This window comes from Schistocerca piceifrons, chromosome 8, assembly GCF_021461385.2.
Source record: "Schistocerca piceifrons isolate TAMUIC-IGC-003096 chromosome 8, iqSchPice1.1, whole genome shotgun sequence".
Taxonomy (NCBI): Eukaryota; Metazoa; Arthropoda; class Insecta; order Orthoptera; family Acrididae; genus Schistocerca; species Schistocerca piceifrons.
Window position 1 is genome coordinate 482,542,912 of NC_060145.1, and position 24,965 is coordinate 482,567,876.

The 24,965-nt window shown below is 45.0% G+C and overlaps 1 protein-coding gene across 1 annotated transcript in view; it reads left to right on the forward strand.

Moving 5' to 3' along the window:
- Positions 1 to 236: 236 nt before the first annotated feature.
- LOC124712475 (putative GPI-anchored protein pfl2) overlaps positions 237 to 24,965 on the forward strand; it is a 63,376-nt gene continuing 38,647 nt past the window's right edge. The window contains exon 1 of the mRNA XM_047242770.1: positions 237 to 511. Within this exon, the coding sequence (XP_047098726.1) occupies positions 237 to 511 (275 nt within the window). The remainder of the gene's footprint in view (positions 512 to 24,965) is intronic.

The window sequence follows — 24,965 nt, forward strand, 5'->3', positions numbered from 1 at the left end:
CTGCTGCTACTAGTAAGACGATAGTGATGTCGATGACTATCACCACCACGACTACTATTGCTACTACTACTATTACTACTGCTAAAATGACTATGAAGACTACGACCATCACAACCACTAAGACGATGATGACAGCTACCAAGACCACCATAGCCACAACCACGACTACCACAACAACAACTACTATTACTACTACCACCAATACTACTACTACTACTACTACTATTACTACTAAAATGACGATGATGACTACCACCACCACCAGTACCACCAAGATTGCTAAGATGATGACAACAACTACCACCACCACTACTACCACCAGCAGCACCAAAGCTACTAAGGTGGTGATGACAACCATCACCACCACGACCATCATGGCCACAACCACCACGACTACAAAGATGACAATGATTACTACCACTACTACCACTACTATCACTACCACTCCTGCTACTACAGCTACTACTTCTACTACTGCTACTAAAGGACACAATGAAGACTATCACCACCAGTACTGTTAATATAACGACATTGAAGACTACCACTGCTATTACTAATAATAATAATAATAATGACAAAATCGCTTTTATTTACAAATGTCTGGCAGAAGGAGTATTTGAGCATTGTTACTTGTAAGACAAAGCTCTTCTTCCCAAATCTTTCGACGGTATGGTCATACTGTGTGTATCGGCTATCCAGTATTTGCAGTACTGGTTTTTCAGTTGAGGTACAAGCAAGAATTAATAATTGATCCCGGGCCATATTGGTCTTCAAATACGAAATGCGTTTTTAAGCCATTAAGAGAAGAAAAACTCATTTCCTATGCAGCACTTGTCGCAGAAACGGTAGTAATTAGACAAAATAGTTGGAAAGCTCCTGGAAGAATTTGGTCCGTTCTATTCTAAATCATTCTTTTGACAGCGTCTCCCGACCTGAAAGTGTGAAATGTTGCTTTATGCTTGGAAGGAAATACAAAAGAAAATGGTTCAAATGGCTCTGAGCACTATGGGGCTTAACTGCTGAGGTCATCAATCCCCTAGAACTTAGAACTACTTAAACCTAACTAACATAAGGACATCACACACATACATGCCCGAGGCAGGATTCGAACCTGCAATCGTATCGGTCGCGCGGTTCAAGACTGTAGCGCCTAGAACCGCTCGGCCACTGCAGCCGGCGAACGAAATACAGTCTCCAGTTCCATACACGCTCTGAGCGACTGAAGAATGCACCGCACATTTGTGACATTGAATCCAAACTGTCTATGGGGAAATGGTGGCCATAACAGGCGAACTGAATCGTATCCCCTAATTCAAGAAAGAGCAGTTTATACAAAATGTGAAAATCTTGTTTCTAGTTCTGTTACAATATTATACAGTACCTCGAAATATAACTGTTTGTATTTTGACATCCATGGATTGCCAATGTATTAATCCATCATTTCAGTTCTATTCATGGAAGCTTCAGCTTGCGAATTAGTCGATCGTTAAGTGGAATTTAAAAATCGATCAATTTATGTTAATTCCTTAATTACTCCTGGTAAGCTATGCATTCTGAGACAGTATTGTAGCCAAATTGCGCATCATTGCTTTTTCTGAATGATGTTGAAAAACCCTTCAGTCTCTGAAAATATGCTTTGAAAAACAGAGAGCAGAAAAACAAAACCAAGTCAATCTAGGAAGGTGTATGTGAAACCGCAGACTTGTTTTTCAGTGGGACTAGAGTCTGGACCGCCGCGCATGATTAGCCGAGCGGTCTCAGGCGCTGTCATCATGGACTGTGCGGCTGGCCCGGTGGAGGTTCAAGTCCTCCCTCGGGCATGGGTGTGTGTGTTTGTCCTTAGGATAATTTAGGTTAAGTAGTGTGTAAGCTTAGGGACTGATGACCTTAGCAGATAAGTCCCGTAAGATTTCACACACATTTGAACATTTAGTCTGGACTGGTGTAGACGAAATAACGCAGAATAACGTCTTTCGCGCTCGCTGATGAAAGTGGGTAACGGTTTACTGTAAAAAGTAATTATTGCTACCACTGCTAACTCTACCACTAAAAACCAGTGAGGAGGCCCGGCCTCCCTCCTTTCCTCTAGTCAGCCGCCACTGGTCCCTTCCTTCGCCGATTCTGCAGAGAACCTCCTGATTCCTCATCTCGTCAGTCCTCTGGTCCGGTTTCCCCATTGCCCATGATGAAGAATGTAATATAATAGGTAGCCTTAAATCGCAGCTTTGTAGGAAACCAAGAGTAGACATAACTTTTATTGGAAATTTTAGGCGTAAATAATAATCTCAATAGCTAATTCGTTCAACTGAGAAAATGACGTATTTTAAGCTTAAGGCTACTGTGGTGGATCTACTTTGTGTTGCAATAGGCGGTCAGTTTAGCCGTCTACAAATTGTTACTGCCACTATAGGAAATTGTAGGCTTAAATTATGACCTGAAGAAATACTTTGCTTAAGTGAGAAGTGTGACCTCTTTTAGTCTTGAATTTACTATAGTGGATCTTTTTTTGTTTGTGCTTGCAGACCTTTTATTCCAGTAGAGTAGGTTGTTTGCAAATGTAGTGAAATAATATGTCATTTCGCTTTTCATTGTTTTATATTTTAAAAGCATCTTTTTCCTAATACTCATGTTCATCCCTCTCCCCATGAACCATGGACCTTGCCGTTGGTGGGGAGGCTTGCGTGCCTCAGCGATACAGACAGCCGTACCCTAGGTGCAACCACAACGGAGGGGTATCTGTTGAGAGGCCAGACAAACGTGTGGTTTCTGAAGAGGGGCAGCAGCCTTTTCAGTAGTTGCAGGGGCAACAGTCTGGATGATTGACTGATCTGGCCTTGTAACACTAACCAAAGCAGCCTCGCTGTGCTGGTACTGCAAACGGTTGAAAGCAAGGGGAAACTACAGCCGTAATTTTTCCCGAGGGCATGCAGCTCTACTGTATGGTTGATGATGATGGCGTCCTGGTTAAAATGGTTCAAATGGCTCTGAGCACTATGGGACTTAACTTCTGTGGTCATCAGTCGCCTAGAACTTAGAACTACTTAAACCTAACTAACCTAAGGACATCACACACATCCATGCCCGAGGCAGGATTCGAACCTGCGACCGTAGCAGTCGCGCGGTTCCGGACTGAACGCCTTAACCACGAGACCACCGCGGCCGGCGATGGCGTCCTCTTGGATAAAATATTCCGGAGGTAAAATAGTCCCCCATTCGGATCTCCGGGCGGGAACTACTCAGGAGGACGTCGTTATCAGGAGAAAGAAAACTGGTGTTCTACGGATCGGAACGTGGAATGTCAGATCCCTTAATCGGGCAGGTAGGTTAGAAAATTTAAAAAGGGAAATGGATAGGTTTAAGTTAGATATAGTGGGAATTAGTGAAGTTCGGTGGCAGGAGGAACAAGACTTTTGGTCAGGCGAATACAGGATTATAAATACAAAGTCAAATAGGGGTAATGCAGAAGTAGGTTTAATAATGAATAAAAAAATAGAAATGCGGGTAAGCTACTACAAACAGCATAGTGAACGCATTATTGTGGCCAAGATAGACACGAAGCCCACGCCTACTACTGTAGTACAAGTTTATATGCCAACTAGCTCTGCAGATGACGAAGAAAATGAAGAACTGTATGACGAAATAAAATAAATCATTCAGATAGTGAAGGGAGCGAAAATTTAATAGTCATGGGTGACTTGAATTCAGTAGTAGGAAAAGGGAGAGAAGGAAACGTAGTAGGTGAATATAGATTGGGGCTAAGAAATGAAAGCGGAAGCCGCTTGGTAGAATTTTCCACAGAGTACAACCAAATCATAGCTAACACTTGGTTCAAGAATCATAAAATACATGGAAGAAGCCTGGAGATACTGACAGATTTCAGATAGATTATATAATGGTAAGACAGAGATTTAGGAAACAGGTTTTACAGTGTACGACATTTCCAGGGGCAGATGTGGACTCTGACCACAATCTATTGGTTATGAACTGTAGATTAAAACTGAAGAAACTGCACAAAGGTGGGAATTTAAGGAGATGGGACCTGGATAAACTGACTAAACCAGAGTTTCAGGGAGAGCGTAAGGGAAAAAATGGCAGGAATGGGGGAAAGAAATACAGTAGAAGAAGAATGGGTAGCTTTGAGGGATGAAGTAGTGAAGGCAGCAGAGGATCAAGTAGGTAAAAAGACGATGGCTAGTAGAAATCCTTGGGTAATAGAAGAAATATTCAATTTAATTAATGAAAGGAGAAAATATAAAAATGCAGTAAATGAAGCAGGCAGAAAGGATTACAAACGTCTCAAAAATGAGAACGACAGGAAGTGCAAAATGGCAAAGCAGGGATGGCTAGTGGATAAATGTAAGGATGTAGAGGCTTATCTCACTAGGGGTAATATAGATACTGCCTTCAGGAAAATTAAAGAGACCTTTGGAGAAAGGAGAGTCACTTGTATGAATATTAAGAGCTCGGATGGAAACCCAGTTCTAAGCAAAGAAGGGAAAGCAGAAAGGTGGAAGGAGTATATAGAGGGTCTATACAAGGGCGATGTACTTGAGGACAATATTATGCAAATGGAAGAGGATGTAGATGAAGATGAAATGGGAGATATGATACTGCGTGAAGAGTTTGACAGAGCACTGAAAGACGTGAGTCGAAACAAGGCCCCGGGAGTAGACAACATTCCATTAGAACTACTGACGGCCTTGGGAGAGCCAGTCCTGACAAAACACCACCATCTGGTGAGCAAGATGTATGAGACAGGCGAAATACCCTCAGACGTCAAGAAGAATATAATAATTCCAATCCCAAAGAGAGCAGGTGTTGACAGGTGTGAAAATTACCGAACTATCAGTTTAATAAGTCACGGCTGCAAAATACTAACGCGAATTCTTTACAGACGAATGGGAAATCTAGTAGAAGCCGACCTAGGAGAAATCAGTATGGATTCCGTAGAAATATTGGAACACGTGAGGCAATACTGACCCTACGACTTATCTTAGAAGCTAGATTAAGGAAATGCAAACCAACGTTTCTAGCATTTGTAGACTTAGAGAAAGCTTTTGACAATGTTGACTGGAATACTCTCTTTCAAATTCTGAAGGCGGCAGGGGTAAAATACAGGGAAAGACTATTTACAATTTGTATAGAAACCAAATGGCAGGTATAAGAGTTGAGGGGCATGAAAGGGAAGCAGTGGTTGAGAAGGGAGTGAGACAGGATTGTAGCCTCACCCCGATGTTATTCAATCTGTATATTGAGCAAGCAGTGAAGGAAACAAAAGAAAAATTCGGAGTACGTATTAAAATCCATGGAGAAGAAATAAAAACTTTGAGTTTCACCGATGACATTGTAATTCTGTCAGAGACAGCAAAGGACTTGGAAGAGCAGTTGAACGGAATGGATAGTGTCCTGAAAGGAGGAAATAAGATGAACATCAACAAAAGCAAAACGATTATAATAGAATGTAGTCGAATTAAGTCGGGTAATGCTGAGGGAATTAGATTAGTAAAGGAGTTTTGCTATTTGAGGAGCAAAATAACCGATGATGGTCGAAGTAGAGAGGATATAAAATGCAGACTGGCAATGGCAAGGAAAGCGTTTCTGAAGAAGAGAAATTTGTTAACATCGAGTATAGATTTAAGTGTCAGGAAGTCGTTTCTGAAAGTATTTGTATGGAGTGTAGCCATGTATGGAAGTGAAACATGGACGATAAATAGTTTAGACAAGAAGAGAATAGAAGCTTTCGAAATGTGGTGCTACAGAAGAATGCTGAAGACTAGATGTGTAGATCACATAACTAATGAGGAGGTGTTGAATAGAATTGGGGAGAAGAGAAGTTTGTGGCACAACTTGACTACAAGAAGGGATCGGTTGGTAGGACATTTTCTGAGGCATCAAGGGATCACCAATTTAGTACTGGAGGGCAGCGTAGAGGGTAAAAATCGTAGAGGGAGACCAAGAGATGAATACACCAAGCAGATTCAGAAGGATGTAGGTTGCAGTAGGTACTGGGAGATGGTGAAGCTTGCACAGGATAAAGTAGCATGGAGTGCTGCTTCAAACCAGTCTCAGGACTGAAGACCACAACAACAACAACAACATGTTCATCTTTTACACGTACGCCGAATGACAGTCATTGAAGGAATAAAAATATGGCATTTCAGTGTTTGATCGCTATTTTCTATTTTCAATGACCTACCGGTTTCAGGCTAGCCGCACATCTTCAGAGCATGTATTGCAGTTACAGGGTAACCTGTCAGTACAGAACTATTGGTTCGCTGTCATAAACAATAGTTTTTTACTGGCAGGTTACTCTGTAACTGCAATGCATGATCTGAAGATGGGCAGATAGCCTGAAACCGGTCATTGAAAATAAAAAATAGCGATGAAAGACTGAAATGCCATATTTTTATTTAAAGAATGATCGCGGAAATCCCAATAAGACAATCATGTCTAGTTTTGATGAACAGTCATTGACGGTTAATTGACATATGCCGTCTATTTTGCTGAATTTATTTCAAGTTAAGCAGAGTGATTGTAATCTTTCTTTTCAGTCTCACCACGAATCATTTTGAGTGTATACTACAACATTCTCTCTTCATCTCAAATAATTTGTTCAAGTGAGAAAGATGTATTTTAAACTTAAAGCTATTGTAGTGGATCTTTTTTATGTTGCAGTAGGCAGCCAGATTTGCTGCCTACGAACTGTCAGAGGTTAAACTGAAACACTGTGAAATACCAAAATACCTAGAAATAACACTTGACAGATCTCTAACGTTCGAAAAACACTGCATTAATTTCAAATCAAAAGTATCCACCAGGAACAACCTGCTGATGAAACTGGCCGGATCACAGTGAGGCAGTCAAGCTGAAACTATTCGAACTTCTGGAGCGGTATTATGCTACTCCGCTACAGAGCATGCCTGTCTTGTTTGGTATAAGTCAGCACATGCCAAACAGATGGACATTGCCCTAAACGATACATGCGGAATTATAACAGGCTACTTAAACTCAACTCAACCCTAATGGCTCTACCACCTTCCAGGAATTGCACCATCTCCTGTTCGATGAGAAATGACAACAAACAGGGAAAGAACGAAAGTGGAGCAGGAAAAAATGCATCCCATGGATGGGCAACAACGCTACCCACAACGACTAATGTCAAAGGAAAGTTTCCTCAGAACATCGGAGAAACTAAAACAACCACTGATGAAGAAGTCAAGTTGCAAATATGAAGGGCTGAGACATCCATCCTCCTGGTTGGGAACGATTTTCAGAATCTTTAACCCCTGGTCATGATGAGAATTGCCCAATCTGGAAGTTCTTGAGTAGAGTGAGGTCAGGAATGGGCAGAGCACGGGTTAACCTGGCAGAATGGGGATACATTGACGAAAACAAAACCCCTTATGAGTGCGAGAAAGAACAGACTGTTCAACATATGCTTCCGTGTGAGTGTGTCCAGCCACCTGCACAGAAGGTGACACCCACCAGGCAACGGAAAATGCACTGGAAGTGGCCAGATTTTGGTCAAAGGTTATGTAAACTGTGATAATGTGCCAACAATTGTATAAACTGTGATTTATGAATGTTTCTGACACGAGAGTAATAATAATTGTAAAACATTCCTGAAAAAACTTAGAAAAGATTGTAGAGTACGCTTCAAGCTCTTTTCGACACAAATACACTACTGGCCAGTAAAATAGCTACACCAAGAAGAAATACAGGTGATAAACGGGTATTCATTGGACAAATATATTATACTAGAACTGACATGTTATTACTTTTTCACGAAATTTGGGTGAATAGATCCTGAGAAATCAGTAACCAGAGCAACCACCTCTGGCCATAATAACGGCCTTGATACGCCTGGGCATTGTGTCAAACAGAGCTTGGATGGCGTGTGCAGGTACAGCTGCCCATGCAGCTTCAACACGATACCACAGTCCATCAAGAGTAGAGACTGGCGTATAGTGACGAGCCATTTGCTCGGCCACCATTGACCACACGTTTTCAGTTGGTGAGAGATCTCGAGAATGTGGTGGCCAGGACAGCAGTCGAACATTTTCTGTATCCAGAAAGGGTCGGACAGGACCTGCAGCATGCGGTCGTGTATTATCCTGCTGAAATGTAGGTTTTCGCAGGGACCGAATGAAGGGTAGAGCCACGGGTCGTAACACATCTGAAATGTAAAGTCCACTGTTCAAAGTGCCGTCAGTGCGAACAAGAGGTGACCGAGACGTGTAACCAATGGCACCCCGTACCAACACGCCGGGTGATACGCCAGTATGGTGATGACGACTAGACGCTTCCAATGTACGTTCACCGCGATGCCGTCAAACACGGATGCGACCATCATGATGCTGTAAAAAGAATCTGGATTCATCCGAAAAAATGACGTTTTGCCGTTCGTGCACACACTTTCGTCGTTGAGTACACCATTGCAAGGGCTCCTGTCTGTGATGCAGCGTCAAGGGTAACCGCAGCCAAGGTCTCTGAGCTGATAGTCCATGCTGCTGCAAACGTCGTCGATCTGTTCGTGCACATTGTTGTGGTCTTGCGAACGTCCCCATCTGTTGACTCTGGGATCGAGATGTGGCTGCACGATCCGTTACATCCATGCGGATAAGATGCCTGTCATCTCGACTGCTAGTGTTACGAGGCCGTTGGATCCAGCACGGTGTTCCGTATTCCCCTCCTGAACCCACCGATTCCATATTCTGCTAACAGTCAATGGATCTCGACCAACGCGAGCAACAATGTCGCGATACGATAAACCGAAATCGCGACAGGCTACAATCCAACCTTTATCAAAGTCGGAAACGTGATGGTACGCATTTCTCCTCCTTACACGAGGCATCACAACAACGTTTCACCAGGCAACGCCGCTCGACTGCTGTTTGTTTATGAGAAATCGGTTGGAAACTTTCCTCATGTCAGCACGTTTTAGGTGTCGCCACCAGCGCCAACCTTGTGTGAATGCTCTGAAAAGCTAATCATTTGCATATCACAGCATCTCCTTCCTGTCGGTTAAATTTCGCGTCTGTAGTCTTGTGACGTAACAAGACTGTTACGCCACACTGAAGTAGCCGAAAGAAAGGCACGCGTACACACACGCCGACCGGCGTCAAGTCTGGAACAAGATACGTTATGACTGCTATCAAGAAAATACGTAGCTTTGGAATATACTTAACTTTATTTACTCCTGGTGATACATCTCTCTGGACTATACAAATGAGACTCGTAAGATACATGCACTGTTACAATTGGCGCCTTGCTAGGTCGTAGCCATGGACTTAGCAGAAGGCTATTCTAACTGTCTCTCGGCAAATGAGAGGAAGGCTTCGTCCGTATTGTCGCTAGCAATGTCGTCCGTACAACTGGGGCGAGTGCTCTATCGTATCTTGAGACCTGCCTTGTGGTGGCGCTAGGTCTGCGATCACACAGTGGCGACACGCGGGTCCGACATGTACTAAATGGACCGCGGCCGATTTAAGCTACCACCTAGCAAGTGTGGTGTCTGGCGGTGACACAACATTCCTCCCCCGCAAATCGGCGAACGGTCGTGAGATAAGGCTTCCGCCCGCCGTGGGGAGGACCCCATGTTGACGTATGCGATGAGGTGGGGAGCCTAACAACAGGCGAGGCTGTGCCACCCGCACCCGGCCATTCGGTCCGAGGGGAGCTAGGAAACGCCTGAAAACCTAGTCCAGGGTGCACGCCAACATGCAGTGTATGCGCCCGTAAAGAGACAGGAGGGGCCGAAGGGTCGACCTCCATGGCGTCGGGGTACCCGACGCGCGACGACGTCATGTGGTCCGGAGCGGGCAAGAGGTCCATGGCGGAGGACGGCTGGTCACGGGAAGCGATCGGCGGCGCGTGACCCAGGGAGGCGCTTGGCGGCTGCAGCGAAGCGTCGAATGCGGGCGGCGCCGGCGGGAGAACAGGCGGCTGCGGCGGCGGCTGCGGCTGCGGCGGCGCGTCGCCATGGGGCAAAATGGAAGGCATCGTCGGTAACACCTGGGGATGAGGCGAGCCAGTAGATGGGTCCCCAGGGCGCTGACCGGACGGCACCGTCGCTGAAAGCAGACGGGGAGCGGCAGAATCCGTGCGACGACAGAGGCGCAGCTGATTGAGATGCCGACGCACCTCACCAGAGGCCCCCAAAACCAAATACATCGCGCGGCCGAGGCAGCGAAGGAGGCGCCCTGCGAGCCAACGCCGTGAACCTCGATAGTTGCGATAAAATACAACGTCGCCTGGAGCAAAAGCGGGAGTCTGCCGCTGCACAGGAACCTGATGCGGCGGATGCAGCGAAGACATCAAGGTTCGATGAGGACGACCGTGGAGCAACTCAGACGGCGAGCGACCATCTCGGGGCTGAGAGCGATACGAGGAAAAAAAGAGTAACAACGCGTCCTCCCGAGAATGCGACTCTTTCAATTTCAACATCTGTGACTTGAAAGTCCGGACCAATCGTTCAGCGCCACCGTTTGACTGAGGCGAAAACGGCGCGGATGTCAGATGTTGAATTCCATTGGCCTGGCAGAATGACTGAAATTCTGCGGACATGAATTGTGGGCCATTGTCGGAAACAATAGTCTGCGGAAGACCTTCAATGCAGAAGATAGCAGACAACGCTTGGATGGTGGCGGAGGACGTCGTGGAAGACATCCGGACAACAAAAGGAAAATTACTGAAGGCATCGACCAGAACCAACCATCGAGCATTCCAGAATGGACCAGCAAAATCAATGTGCAAGCGTTGCCAAGGGGAAGCGGCTTTTGGCCATGCAAAGACTTTCCGCGGCGGCGCGGATTGTTGTTCGGCACACGCCATGCAAGAAGAACACATATTCGTAATCTGCAGCATCTATTCCGAACCAAGTACAGTGCTGACGAGCAAGTTGTTTCGTTCTCACTATACCCCAATGTCCTTGGTGAAGAAGCCGTAAAACAGAGGACTGTGACGAACGTGGCACCACGACTCGGGACTGATCATTATCAGAACGCAACAACAAAACACCACGTCGAACAAAAAGTCTCTCCTTGTGAGCAAAAAATCGGCGAACCAACGGATCCTCGATCCGAGACTTTGACAAAGGCCATTGCGTAGCAACAAAACGCAAAACAGTAGCAAGGACAGGGTCAGCAGCTGTGGCGGTAGCTACACGACGAAAATCAATCGGAAACGATTCGACCACTTCATCGGTTTCCGAATCAATGAACATGCAAGCAAGTTCGGAAGAATCGAATGCTTTATCCTCAGCAACAGGCAACTGGGACAACGCATCGGCGTTTCCGTGCCTAGCAGTGGACCGATACAAGATATCGTAGCGGTACTGCGAGAGGAAAATAGACCAGCGAATGAATTTCTGCGCTGTACGTGGAGGTACAGGCTTGGTCGGATGAAAAAGCGATGTCAAAGGTTTGTGGTCTGTGATGATGGTAAAGTGACGACCATACAAGAAATCATGGAACTTAGTAACACCAAACACGAGAGCCAAAGCTTCTTTCTCTATCTGTGAATAATTTCTTCGCGCAGACGAGAGCAATTTGGACGCAAAGGCAATAGGGCGATCATGCGATCCAACTTTGTGCGCAAGCACAGCACCGATCCCGAAATCCGATGCATCTACCATCAACAAAAGGGGTTTCCGGGGATCGAAAGGCGTGAGGCAAGTATTAGAAAGCAACGCCGATTACAACTGGCGAAAGGCGCGTTCGCATTCCGTCGTCCAGAGAAACGGAACACCTGTACGGCGTAAGCGATGAAGCGGAGCTGAAAGGGAAGAGGCATTGCGCACATCCACTCACACCCTGTGATTCTAGATCGTTTAATGTTCCGGCGACCTCATCACGCAATGCGTGGGGAACATTGCGCGCTCTGAAAAATTGCGGTTGCGCGTTTACATTCAGTTCCAATTGTGCTTCATAGTTTTTAGCGCAACCTAGGCCCGGTGCAAAAATGTCTGCAAATTCTTCACATAACCTAGAAACACTGTCTGAAGGCACAGTCTGATTCACTGATAGGGCCTGATTTACAATAGACATGTAAAACAACTGAAATAAATCTAAACCAAACAAGTTCACTGCAGAAGAAGAACGAAGAACGTAAAATGACACAAGTTTTGTTTGTCCCTTGTATGTTGCAAGAAGAGTGCACTGTCCTAACACAGGGATCGGCTGTCCTGAATAACTTTTTAGCGTAACATTTGCGGCACGCAACGGAGGTGCGCCCAGTTGTTTGTACGTGTAGTGATTGAGCAATGAAACTGCAGCTCCGGTATCGAGCTGGAATGGTATGACCTTGCCATTTAAGTCCAAATCTACAAAAACTTTATTGTCCTGCTGACGACAAGAGCGACTGTTTTGTGCAATTTGAACTGATACAGGGACAGCATCACTTGCTAATTGACGTGATTTCCGGCGACGTCGACGCACAGTTTTTGTGGGACGAACACAGTCACTGTTAGAGAAAGTGGCACTGGACGGGGTGGAAGTAACTACATGAATGTCCATGGGCGAAGGTCCACGAGCCCGAGTGTCCTTGGTTCGATTCCGGCGCGAAGCAAAGGGCCTGGAATGATCGTGATTGTCTGATCTGAGCTTTTTCTGGCAAACACTTTGAACATGTCCCTTCCTATTGCAGAAAAAGCAAATAGCTTGGCGTGACGGGCAATGTTCACGTGAATGTCTAGTAGCACACCGCGGGCATGATTTCACTGCATTTGTGTGCTGGCGCGGCATACCTGGCAGAGAGCGCGGCGGCAGCTGTGTCGAAGTGCGCGAGGCCCGGTTACCGGGCCGCGCAGCGCGTCCAGCGGGCCGGTTAATGTTACACACGGCTGGCGAAGTTTCAAAAGATTCCTGAGCACAGTCAAGTGTGTCTTGTCTATCTAATATGTCTATCACTTGTTGAAGGGGGGGATTAACTAGTTTCAAAATTTGCTCCCGTATGCGAACATCAGAAACGTTCTGTGCAATTGCATCACGCACCATTGTATCTGAATAAGAAAGGCCACAGTCACATTCAAAGGCACAGTCCCTAGTAAGTCCTTGCAATGTTGCTACCCACTCCCTATTAGTTTGACCGGCCGTACGTTTCGTACGAAAAAACGTATACCGTTTTGCAACCACATTAACTGTTTCTTTGAAATAGGCATCTAAAGCAGACAAAATTTCCTCGTAGGACAGAGTTGCTACATCGCGTCGGGGAAACAATTTCACTATCACACGGTAGGTGGACACACCAACACAAGAAAGGAAAAACGGCTGCCGCTCATTACCTTGAATTCTGTAGGCGGCTAGATGGAAGGCGAACTGGCGGGACCATTCTGGCCACGATTCGCGCGCCGCGTTAAAACTGCGAAACGGCGGTGCAACGGCATGGTGTGGCTGCGGTAGCGGTGAAGCGGCGGCTGCCGCATCGGTTTGAATGGCACGTTGACCCTGGACGAGGTGTCCAAGGGCATCCAATAACGCCTGCGTCTGCTGATTCTGCAAGCGATAAAATTCGGACAGTACATCTGGCGAAGCCATGACACAAGTAAATGTAAGCAATTAGAAAGAACTCTTTACTCGTCGCCAATCTGTTGTGACGTAACAAGACTGTTACGCCACACTGAAGTAGCCGAAAGAAAGGCACGCGTACACACACGCTGACTGGCGTCAAGTCTGGAACAAGATACGTTATGACTGCTATCAAGAAAATACGTAGCTTTGGAATATACTTAACTTTATTTACTCCTTGTGATACATCTCTATGGACTATACAAATGAGACTCGTAAGATACATGCACTGTTACAATTGGCGCCTTGCTAGGTCGTAGCCATGGACTTAGCAGAAGGCTATTCTAACTGTCTCTCGGCAAATGAGAGGAAGGCTTCGTCCGTATTGTCGCTAGCAATGTCGTCCGTACAACTGGGGCGAGTGCTCTATCGTATCTTGAGACCTGCCTTGTGGTGGCGCTAGGTCTGCGATCACACAGTGGCGACACGCGGGTCCGACATGTACCAAATGGACCGCGGCCGATTTAAGCTACCACCTAGCAAGTGTGGTGTCTGGCGGTGACACAACATGTAGCACGTCATCTTCGTGGTGTAGCAATTTTAATGGCCAGTAGTGTACAACTGTGAGATGACAGCCGATCGTGTTGCATAATTTCCGTCCCTCCAAGGTTTACCACTGACACCAAATCCTTGAAAGTCACCTAATCTCTCTCATTTTTCGTATCCGTTTGCCTTCCCTCCGTATCCTGAACCAGCTGATAAATCTTGGTACATGACTGTAGGCTCAGTTTCATGCTATCTGCCTCTTTGTGTATCCAAGCAAATTGTAAGCAGTGAGTCACACTGCATCTCACTCTCTTACTGTTATCATTAGCCTCTTCTGACAGGATGAGCAGGATTAGGTATTTATTATCCAATGATATCCTTTTGATTAACCATCCATCCTGTCTGGATGGATGAATCAAACTGTTCTGAAGCTTCTTTGGGAAAGCAGAGAGTTGCTTTTAGAGCAGTGATATATTTCTAAATTAAATACATGTTCGTTCATAAGACTTCTAAAGTCTTCTATTTCTGAATTCGTGGGATTTTAACGTCTTCGTCTGTGCTTGAGTCTTGATCCTTTGTCGATGGCCACACTGCGTGCCACTTTAGTCAGTGGAAGCTCGTCCTGAGTTGCTCAACTAAGTGCATCATCGCCTTCGGTGATCGAATTTTGTCTTTCTGTAGTCTCCGCTTAGGCAATATATTGCATCGAAATTAAGGGATTTTCGATCAGTGCTGAACATACTAGTCATAAGTAGAACCTGCCAAACGCTCTTTACCTTGCACCCAATAAGTAATAATATGCTTCATGTCGTAATACGTAAAATTACGGATCGAATGAATACCGACAGGTATAACGATTTTCTCCGCTTTTGCATTTATAAAATTTAAGGGGTTGTTCACCAGTTCTGTGTCTGACTGGTAACATGGCTGTACTGACCTTGTTTTAACCCAAGTGGGTTTGATTGTAACGGTTGGAACACCCATGGATTCGCAGTAGATCTAACACTGAATACTAACATGTAAACTGTCGAACTGTGTCCGTTGCCTCTGTGCACACCAGATTTCCTGTCTGCTCTGTACGTAAAGTAAGCTACGTCTGTAGTAGGATCCCCATCTTCATTAATGTGCATCATCACGTAAGGTAGGGGACCAGGCAGTTAAGTCTATATCATCATTCTTCTTTTCTGTGTTTCACTGACTGAAGCCATTCTTATTTGCCTGCCATACGTGCTATGAACCAATAATTGGCTTGCTATGTAATCAATGAACAACGATCTTTTATTAATATAGCGCATGTATGCAAGCTTCATCTCTTCCGATAATTTAACTTGGTACAAATATGTAATGAATGTTTAGAAAAGGAAATGAAATTTATTCCTAGATTGCGTAACTGGATTAGTCCATACCAAATAATCTCAAATAGATTCAGAGCTTTTATACATATACAAATCACTAGCAAGTTCAACGATATGTAGACCATGTGTTGTCAAATAATAACATATCTCCATTCATTTGATATCACATTCTATACCTTTTACGGTCAGTCTTGTCGGCCAGAGTGGCTGTGCGGTTCTAGGCGCTACAGTCTGGAGCCGAGCGACCGCTACGGTCGCAGGTTCGAATCCTGCCTCGGGCATGGATGTGTTGATGTCCTTAGGTTAGTTAGGTTTAATTAGTTCTAAGTTCTAGGCGACTGATGACCTCAGAAGTTAAGTCGCATAGTGCTCAGAGCCATTTGAAACGGTCAGTCTTAGCAAAGCTCACTTACACACGTCCGTTTTTATCTTTCGATTCTTCTCAAACACTAAAACGTATTCTCCAGTGCTAAATCTCCCACACAATCAAATGTCAACATCCACGGCGCCCCCTACATCTTTCAACAAATCTGTCCTGTCACCGCTCCTATGACGCCGCACCCCACCTTTCTTACAGCTCCACACATCACGCGTCCTTTCCCAGGGTAATTTCAACAGAGTTCCCCTTCCATCTGCATTTACACACGTACTCCACGAGTCACCGTATGATGTATGACGGAGAGTACCTTGTACCACTACCACTCATTGCCTCTCAAGCAGCGTTCTCAAGTGGAGCGAGGGTGAAACGACCGTCTACACGGTTCCGTCGAGTCCCAGTTTGCCTGATCTTGTCCTCGCGAGCCTTACGCAAGATGTATGTCGATGGCAGCAGCATCGTTCTGCAGTCCGTCACAAATGCTGGTTCTCTAAAATTTCTCAACAGCGACTCACAAAAAGAACGCTTTCTTTCCCCCCGAGGACTCCCATTTCAGTATTTCCGTAATAATCGCGAGTTAATCAAAACTACAGATAACGAATGTAGCAGCACGCCTCTGAATTGCTTCGATGTTTTTCTTTAATCGAACCTGCTGGGGATCCAAACACTCAAAATGAGGCGCTGAAGTGCAGTGTCATGCGATCTGCTTTATAGATGAGTTACATTTTCCTGGAATTCTCCTAATTAACCGAAATCGAAAAAAATCGCCATCGATCTAGTCGATCTTACATGCTCGTTCTATTTCACGATGCTTTACATCATTACGCCCAGGTTTTTAACTGACTTGACTGTGCCGTGCAGCACAGAACTAACAGTGTATTTGAACACTACGATAGTAGGATTCTTCCATTCAGAGAGCCATTCCCTATCAAGCGATTTTCGTATATCCAAACTGCTACCCACCCTGTATGCTGCGATCAACTTCACTCCTCTCCTACAAATTTGTTTTGAGTCATTGGCCTTCCGACTGCTTTGATGAAGTCCACACGAATTTCTCTCCTGTGCCAGCTTATTCATTTGCAATCCAGTCTCTGTCTTCCCCTACAGTTTTTACTCTGCGCGACTCCCTCAAGTACCATGTTAGTAACATATCCAAACACATGTCCTTTCATCCTGTCACTTCGTCGTGTCAGTGTTTACCATATTCTGAAAGTGATAGGTCCAGAATAGATGAAATAAGTTTAATGTTCTTTACTACGACGACTTTTTCGGTTTTATCGTCATTCTTGAGTAACCTGCTAATTCAACGTAGATAAGACTATCTACATCAGTGGTGGTTATCCATGTGATTGTAATTTTACACTGGTACTTCAGCCTAGTTTGCCAACGGCCTTGCCGCAGTGGTAACTCCGGTTCCCGTCAGAACACGAAGTCAAGCGCTGGCGGGCTGGAATAGCCTTTTGATGGGTGGCCATCCGATCTGCCCAGCGCTGTTGGCAAGCGGGGTGCACTCAGCCCTTGTGAGGCAAACTGAGGAGCTCCTTGATTGAGAAGTAGCGGCCCCGATCTCGTAAACTGACATACGGCCGGGAGAGCGGTGTGCTGACCACATGCCGCTCCATATCCGCATCCAGTAACGCCTGTGTGCTGAGGATGACACGGCGGCCGGCCGGTTCCGCTGGATCCGCTAGGGCCTGTGGACGGAGTTTACGTTTTCTACTTAAGCCTAGTTTGATCTGACGTCCATGTTGCATCCGTAGTAAACTGTTACTGTTTAATTCGTCGTTATTACGTGACATTTAGTAATTATATGCGTACGGAAAACGTTTCGACAGTTCGTTTACTACATTGGTTTATTTTTACAAAATGCAATTACTTAAGCAACGATAGTGTTATATTTCACGGACTGGATTTTGCTGTGAATGTTGTCTTTGGTCTGAGATGTGTCGTTGTCAAATCAAACTTGACCTAAGTACCAACGTAGAATTAGAATGTATTGTTGCATTCACATGGACAACCACCACATATGTAGATAGTCGTACTGGTATTTTATCGCAGGTTGCTTGGGAACAGCAATAAAGCCGAAACAGCTGTCGCAAAGAACATTAAACATGACCTATCATACTACGATGTGTACTATGCTGCAGGCCCAATATAACGTAAAGTGTTTACCACATGTCATTTTCTTCACACTTTACGGACTACTTCGTCATTGTTTATCTTATCAGTCCAACTAATTCCAACATCCTTATATAGCACATCCCACGCTCTTCACTTCTCTTTTTTTTTTTGTTTTTCCCAAATTCCGTGATTGACTATCATAAAATGTTGTGCCCCAAATGTACATTTTCAGAAATTTCATCCTCAAATGCAGGCCAGTGTTTGAAGTTAGCAGAGTTCATTGGCAGGAATGCCCTCTTTGCCTGTTCTGGTCTGTTTTCTGTAATCTTCTTGCTTCATCCGCCATGTGTTATTTTGACTCCAAGGCAGCATAATACAGTTACTTCATCTACTTCATCTTAGTCACTTCAGATGTTAAATTTGTGACTCGTCTCATTTATGCTATTCCTGATTACTTCACTCTCTCTTCTGTTCATTCTCAATTCATAACCTCTGCTTAGTAGACTCTTCACTCAACAGCTCCTGTAAATATTCCTCACTTTGACTGAGGATAAATAGTCATCAGCAAAATTTTTTGTAGATGGGGTCTATTCATTCACTATGAAATTTAATCCCACTCCTAAATCTATCTTTTGTTTCCGTGACTCCTTCTTTGATGTATAGATTGAACAGTAGAAGTGCAAGACTGCATCTCCACCGTACATCCTTTTTCATCTGAGCACTTCATTTTTGGCCTTCCATTGTTATCTCTTGGTACTTGGACATATATTGCTCAGTATGTGCCTTTTGTCTAGCTTACCTCTATTTTCCTCAAAATTTCGAATATCTCGCACCATTTTACAATGTCAAAGGCATTTTATAGGTCGAAAAATCCTACGAATGTGTCTCGATTTGATTTCAGTATTGCTTCCTGTGGTCTACAACTATGTAAACAGCGGTAAGGAGAGGTGGGCTACTGAGTGATGTGGCAGTTGTTGCTGTAAGGAAGTTGGACAGAAGCAGAAATGGCTAGCAAACAAGTTTATGCAGTAAACAGAAGATTTACTTAACACATATTTCTCCAAGAATATGAAGACTCATTACAAATAATGCAGCAAAAAATAAAGTGCAGCACTCAATGTCAACAAGGGCGAGGCTGTCTGAACTGGAGCACAAACCATGGCGTCTGAACCACGACTGAGTGGCATCTACGTAGTGTCACGCAATGAAGTTGGTCTGAGCGCGAGTGGGCTGTGCGGCTGCCGCCGGTCGCCCTACAGGGTGAAAAGTATTTAAACCGACAAACTCTGGGAGGTTGTAGGGGACATTAAAACAAATATTTTTCCCTAATGTCAGTTTTTCCCATGAGTAGCATTTAAACCGGTAGAGGAAGATTTCTCTGGCGACGAATTAATTAAACCAACAAAAAAGTCCAGTGGGGACATATCGGGAGATCGAGCAGGCCATGGTACAGGACCACCTCTGCCAATCCACGTTTCTGGGAACCGTCGCTCCAGGAATCGACGGACACGACGACTGAAATGTGCCGGCGTCCCGTCATGTTGGAACCACATGCCTTATCCTGTAGGGAGCGGGACGTTTTCCAGCAAATTCTGGCAATGCTCTGGCGCGAGAATTGTAATAGTGCCTGCCATTTAGTGGCCTAGGTAGCAGAAACGGCCCAATTAAACAGTCCCCAACAACACCGACCCACAGATTAACGAAGAACCGCACTTGATGAGCGCTAGTAACTGTAGCATGCGGGATATCCTCACTCCAAACATGCGAAATGTGCATGTTGAAGACTCCATCACTCACGAACGTTAACACAGATGGAAATGTAGGATGCATTTCGCAGTGTCCCAGGTACCACTGCGAAAACTGTGCTCTGGGTGGATAATCAACTGGTTTCAGGTTGTAGACACTCTGTAGTGAAATGGACGTAACAATTGCTCTCGAAGGACTGTTCTTACATTCGCGTCACTCGTCCCCATGTTACGTGCAATTGCCCGAGTGCTGACTGAAGGATCCCGCTCCACATGCTGCAAGACAGCTTCCTGAAATTGCAGCGTTCTTACCGTGCGACGGCGTCCCTGTCCAGGTAATCTGCTAAATGACCCGGTCTCGCGCAGACGTTGGTACACAGCGGCAAAGGTCGTATGATGCGGGATACGGCGATTAGGATATTGTTGTTGATAAACCTGCTGTGCAGATCGTCCGTTGTGGTGCGCTACGTAGTGCGCACCAACCATATCAGTGTACTCACTCCAGGTGTATCGCTCCATTAGTAAACAGAGACAATGCACTACTACACTGGTGGACAGCAGTTGCCTACAACTGAAGATCGTAATACGGCCTCTAACAACTGAAGAGCGTAATACAGCCGCCACCGGTTTAAATAATCCTCATAGGAAAAAATGACATTCGGGAAAGATATTTGTTTTGATGTCCCCTACAACCTTCCAGAGTTTGTCGGTTTAAATACTTTTCACCATGTATATCGCGGCAGTAGAGGGTGCTGGAATTCCAGAGCCACTGGAGATGTGACACAGTGGGCGTGCTTCATTGGGTCTGCCAGACTGCGAGCGACAGCTGTCAGTGTCTCACAGAAACTTGCAGTTTCGTTGCCAGCAATATGTTTCCGGTAGGGTGGTATCGATACGCGGTTCCACACTCCCATTATCAAGCACGACCTCAAAACTGTCCCTGTGGTGCCATTACCTTTCGTAGAGGCAAAAAGATTCTCATATAACGGATCCTTGAATGTCATCCATATGGGAACAAAGTTGCGTTTCGCTTGACCTTGTGCAAGACAGCGTTGCGGCAGAGCGCGAACAGAGATTTGCGGTGTGCGTGGGCACAGATGGCGGCGACCTTTCCGCCGCCTGACCACACGCGTGCCAGCGCAGTGGCGCCGCTAAACACGGCCGCTGGCGCCAGCGGTGCCTCCTTGTGGGTCACGGCCGCGGCTCGCAGTTCACTTCTCAGTCTGGCACAACTCCTCATTCCCTTCCCACCTCCCTACCCCCTCCACAACAACCCAGCACATTCCCGCTGTCCACATCGCACGCCTAGTCCGTGACGCGCAAGGACGCAGCGAAGGGTCCCACCTTTCCTCTCACTCTCTCTCACTCTCTCTCTCTCTCTCTCTCTCTCTCTCTCTCTACCTGTCTCTCCACTTTCTCGCTCCAGCGTGCGTGGCCGCCTGGATCTAACGCGACGTAATGTAATGACAACACTCTGCTGGTGACGCCATTGCACTGCAGGGCAAATTACAGCAGGTTCCGCAAGCCAATGACTTCACTCCATCGCTATGAGTGATGTAATCGTTATGGCATAGCTCATTCCACATCAGTAACAAAAAAGCAGTTAAATATGAAAGTGGAAAACGGCTATGAACATTCCATCCGTCAATAACATCTACTTAAAATGAGTCCACGTTGATCTAAGGTTAGTGCAAATCAAGTGTGGCAACCTCCAGTGACTAGCTAGGCTGGCAAACCGAAGTAGAAAGCTACATACAACAACAACTTCTGGGAGTCTACATTCAGGGCCAAGTCCCACTGAGTATCTCAGCTCGTCGTAAAGGGTGATGAGCGAGAATATAGCGACCACCGCGAAATTGAATGCTGCATGGTTGCGTTGCGGGTGCGGGACGCTGCAAGGAAAATATTAGGTCGATGCTTGGATTCCCAGGGACTTTTTTTTTTTTTGCATGATGGTCTTCCTGCTGCTATGTTTTTACCAGTCGATCGTCATTTTTTGTTTGTAGTTCACAGTTTCTATTTGAATTTACACATCGACTTTTTGACATTTAGAGATAGTGAGTGGACCTGTGGACGCTAAAAAATGGCATTCCAAGTGGAGGTATAGGAACATATCCGAATTCTGTTTGAGTTCAACACAGAGGTTGACAGCAGAACAGGCAGCCACAAACATTTTTGCCGTGTACGGAGATAATGCCATTGGACAGAGCACGGAAAGAAAATGGCTTTCTCGTTTTATAATGGTTTCGATTTGACATTGGTGACTATCCGCATTCAGGAAGTCGTTTCGGTTTTGATGAAGATCGTTTGAAGGCATTTAATCCACAGTGATCCACGTCTGTACTCGAGAACTGGCAAATGTGCTGAACTGTGATCTTTCCTCCATCGTGAGACATTTGCATGCAGCGGGTGAGGTTAAAACATCGGGTGTATGTGGACGGCATACTCTAAGCCAAAATCACAAAAGACAGCGGGCAGCCATATGTGGATCTCTGCTTGCTCCTCATCAGTTGGCTAGTGAACAACACCGACCATTCCCATTCTGTATCTGCTGACGATAAATGGCGTCTTTATGCTAACATAAGGAAAGGAACGGGATGGTTGAGCCCAAACAAAGTAGCAACTCGTACAAATACCCGCGCGTATCCACAAAAGATGATGTTTTGCATCTTGTGGAACAGCGGCGGCGTGGTGTACTGCGCGTTGCTTATCCGAGGTGCAACCATCACTGATGACATTTATTGTCAAGAACTCAGACGTCTTGCAGACGCAGTCCAAGAACAATGGCCAGAAAGACTCCGTGAAATAATGCTACTCCTCGACAACAATAAACGAAAAATATATATGTTCAAAAAAACCAAATAAAAATTCGCTTGACTCATTCCTAAGAGACAATCCCCTCTCCTTCCAAATTAACGGTTTAAGTGTAGACCAGGTATGGCTTGAATTCAAAGAAACAGTATCGACAGCAGTTGACAGATGTACAACAAATAAGTTAACAAATGACGGAGCTGAACCCTCATGGTACAAAAAACAGGTCAGATCACTGTGGCAGAAACAACGGAAAAAGCATACCAAATTCAAAAGAACGCAGAATCCACAAGATTTGCCATCTTTTAAAGATGCTCGAAATTTAGCACGAACTTCAATGTGAAACGCTTATAATAGGTTCCACAACGAAACCTTGTCTCGAAACATGGCAGAAAATCGAGAGATTTTGGTCGTATGTAAAATATGCTAGCTGCAGGACACAATCAATACCTTCTATGCGCGGTTATGTTGTTAAAACAGACTTACTAAACACAGCTTTCCTAAATATCTTCACTATTCCACAACTCGTATCAACGACAGTTGCCAACATGAGTAACTTATATGTAGGTAACCTCGGAGTAGTGAAGCACCCTAAATCACTTAACAAAAACGATTCTCCCAGTCCAGACTGCATAGCAGTTAGGTCTCTTCCAGAGCATGCTGCAGCAATAGCTCCATACTTAACAATCATATGCAACTGCTCGCGCGAGGAAAGATCCGTACCAAAAAACTGGAAAGTAGCACAGGTCACATCATCATTTAAGAAAGGCAATAGGACTAATCAACTAAATTACAGGTCCATATCATTAACGCCAATGTGCAGCAGTATTATGGAACATTATTGAGTTCGAATATTATGAATTAACTCGAAGAGAACGAGATATTGACACACATTCAACACGGATTTAGAAAACATCGCTCTTGTGAACCACAAAGAGCTCTTTACTCACACGAAGTATTGAGTGCTACTGACAAGGCCGGCCGTTGTGGCCGAGCGGTTCTAGGCGCTTCAGTCTGGAACCGCGTGACCGCTACGGTCGCAGGTTCGAATCCTATCTTGGGCATGGATGTGTGTGATGTCCTTAGGTTAGTTAGGTTTAAGTAGTTCTAAGTTCTAGGGGACTGATGACCACAGATGTTAAGTCCCATAGTCCTCAGAGCCATTTGAACCATTTGAACCTACTGACAAGGGATTTCAAATTGTTTCCGTATTTATAGATTTCCAGAAGGCTTTTGACGCTGTACCTCACAAGTGGCTTGTAATCAAATTGCGTGCATATGGAATGTCGTCTCAGTTATGCAACTGGATTCATGATTTCCTGTCACAGAGGTCACAACTCGTAGTAACTAACGGAAAGTCATCGAGTAAAACAGAACTGATTTCCAACATTCACCAAGGCAGTGTTATAGGCTCTCTGCTGTTCTTTATCTATATAAACGATTTAGGAGACAATGTGAGCAGCAGTCTTAGGTTGTTTGCAGAAGACGTTGTTACTTACCACCTAGGAAAGTAATCAGAAGATAAAAACAAACTGCAAAACGATATAGAAAAGATATCTGCATAGTGCAAAAATTGGCAACTAACCGTAAATAATAAAAAGTGCGAGGTCATCCACATGAGTGTTAAAAGGAATCCGTTAGACCTCGGTTACACTTTAAATCGATCAAATCTAGGAATGTCATTTACGAACAATTCAAATTGGAAAAAACACACAAAAAATGTTGTGGAAAAGGCGAACCAAAGACTGCGATTTATTGGCAGAACCCTTAGAAGATGCAGTAGATCTACTAATGAGACTGCTTGCACTAAGCTTATTCGTCCTCCTTTGGAGTACTCCTTTGCGGTGTGGGATCCTTACCAGATAGGGTTAACGGAGTACATCGAGAAAGTTCAAAGAAGGGCATCTCGCTTCGTGTTGTCGAGAAATGGGGGAGAGAGTATTACGGACATGATACAGGATTTGGGTTGGATATCATTAAAAGAGAGACGTTTCTAAGAATTTTTAGCATATAACATAACAGTTGCCGCGTGGTGAAGAGATGCCGGGGCTGGACTTCAGCTAAGTAGTTTTATTCGACATAGTACCATGGTACTATAGGTTTTAATTTTAATGTTGACTGTGCCTTACTCTGGCATGTTTTAGCAATTTTATGCTACTGAAGAAGCCTAAATTAATTTAGGCGAAACTTTGTAAAGACCAGTAAATTTGTGCAACTGAGGCTGATTCCTCAAAATATTAGAGACGTTTCCCGTTGCGGCTGGATCTTCTCACTAAATTTCAATCACTAACTTTCTCTTCCGAATGAGAAGATATTTTCTTTGACGGAAACCATCATAGAGAAAAACGACTCTCATAATTAAATAACGGAGATCACAGCTCGGACAGAAAAATATAATTGTTCGTTTTTGCAGCGCGCCCTTCGAGAGTGGAATAACAGAGAATTGTTGTGAAGGTGGTTCGATGAACCCCCTGCAAGGCACTTCAGTGTGTTACGCAGAGTATCC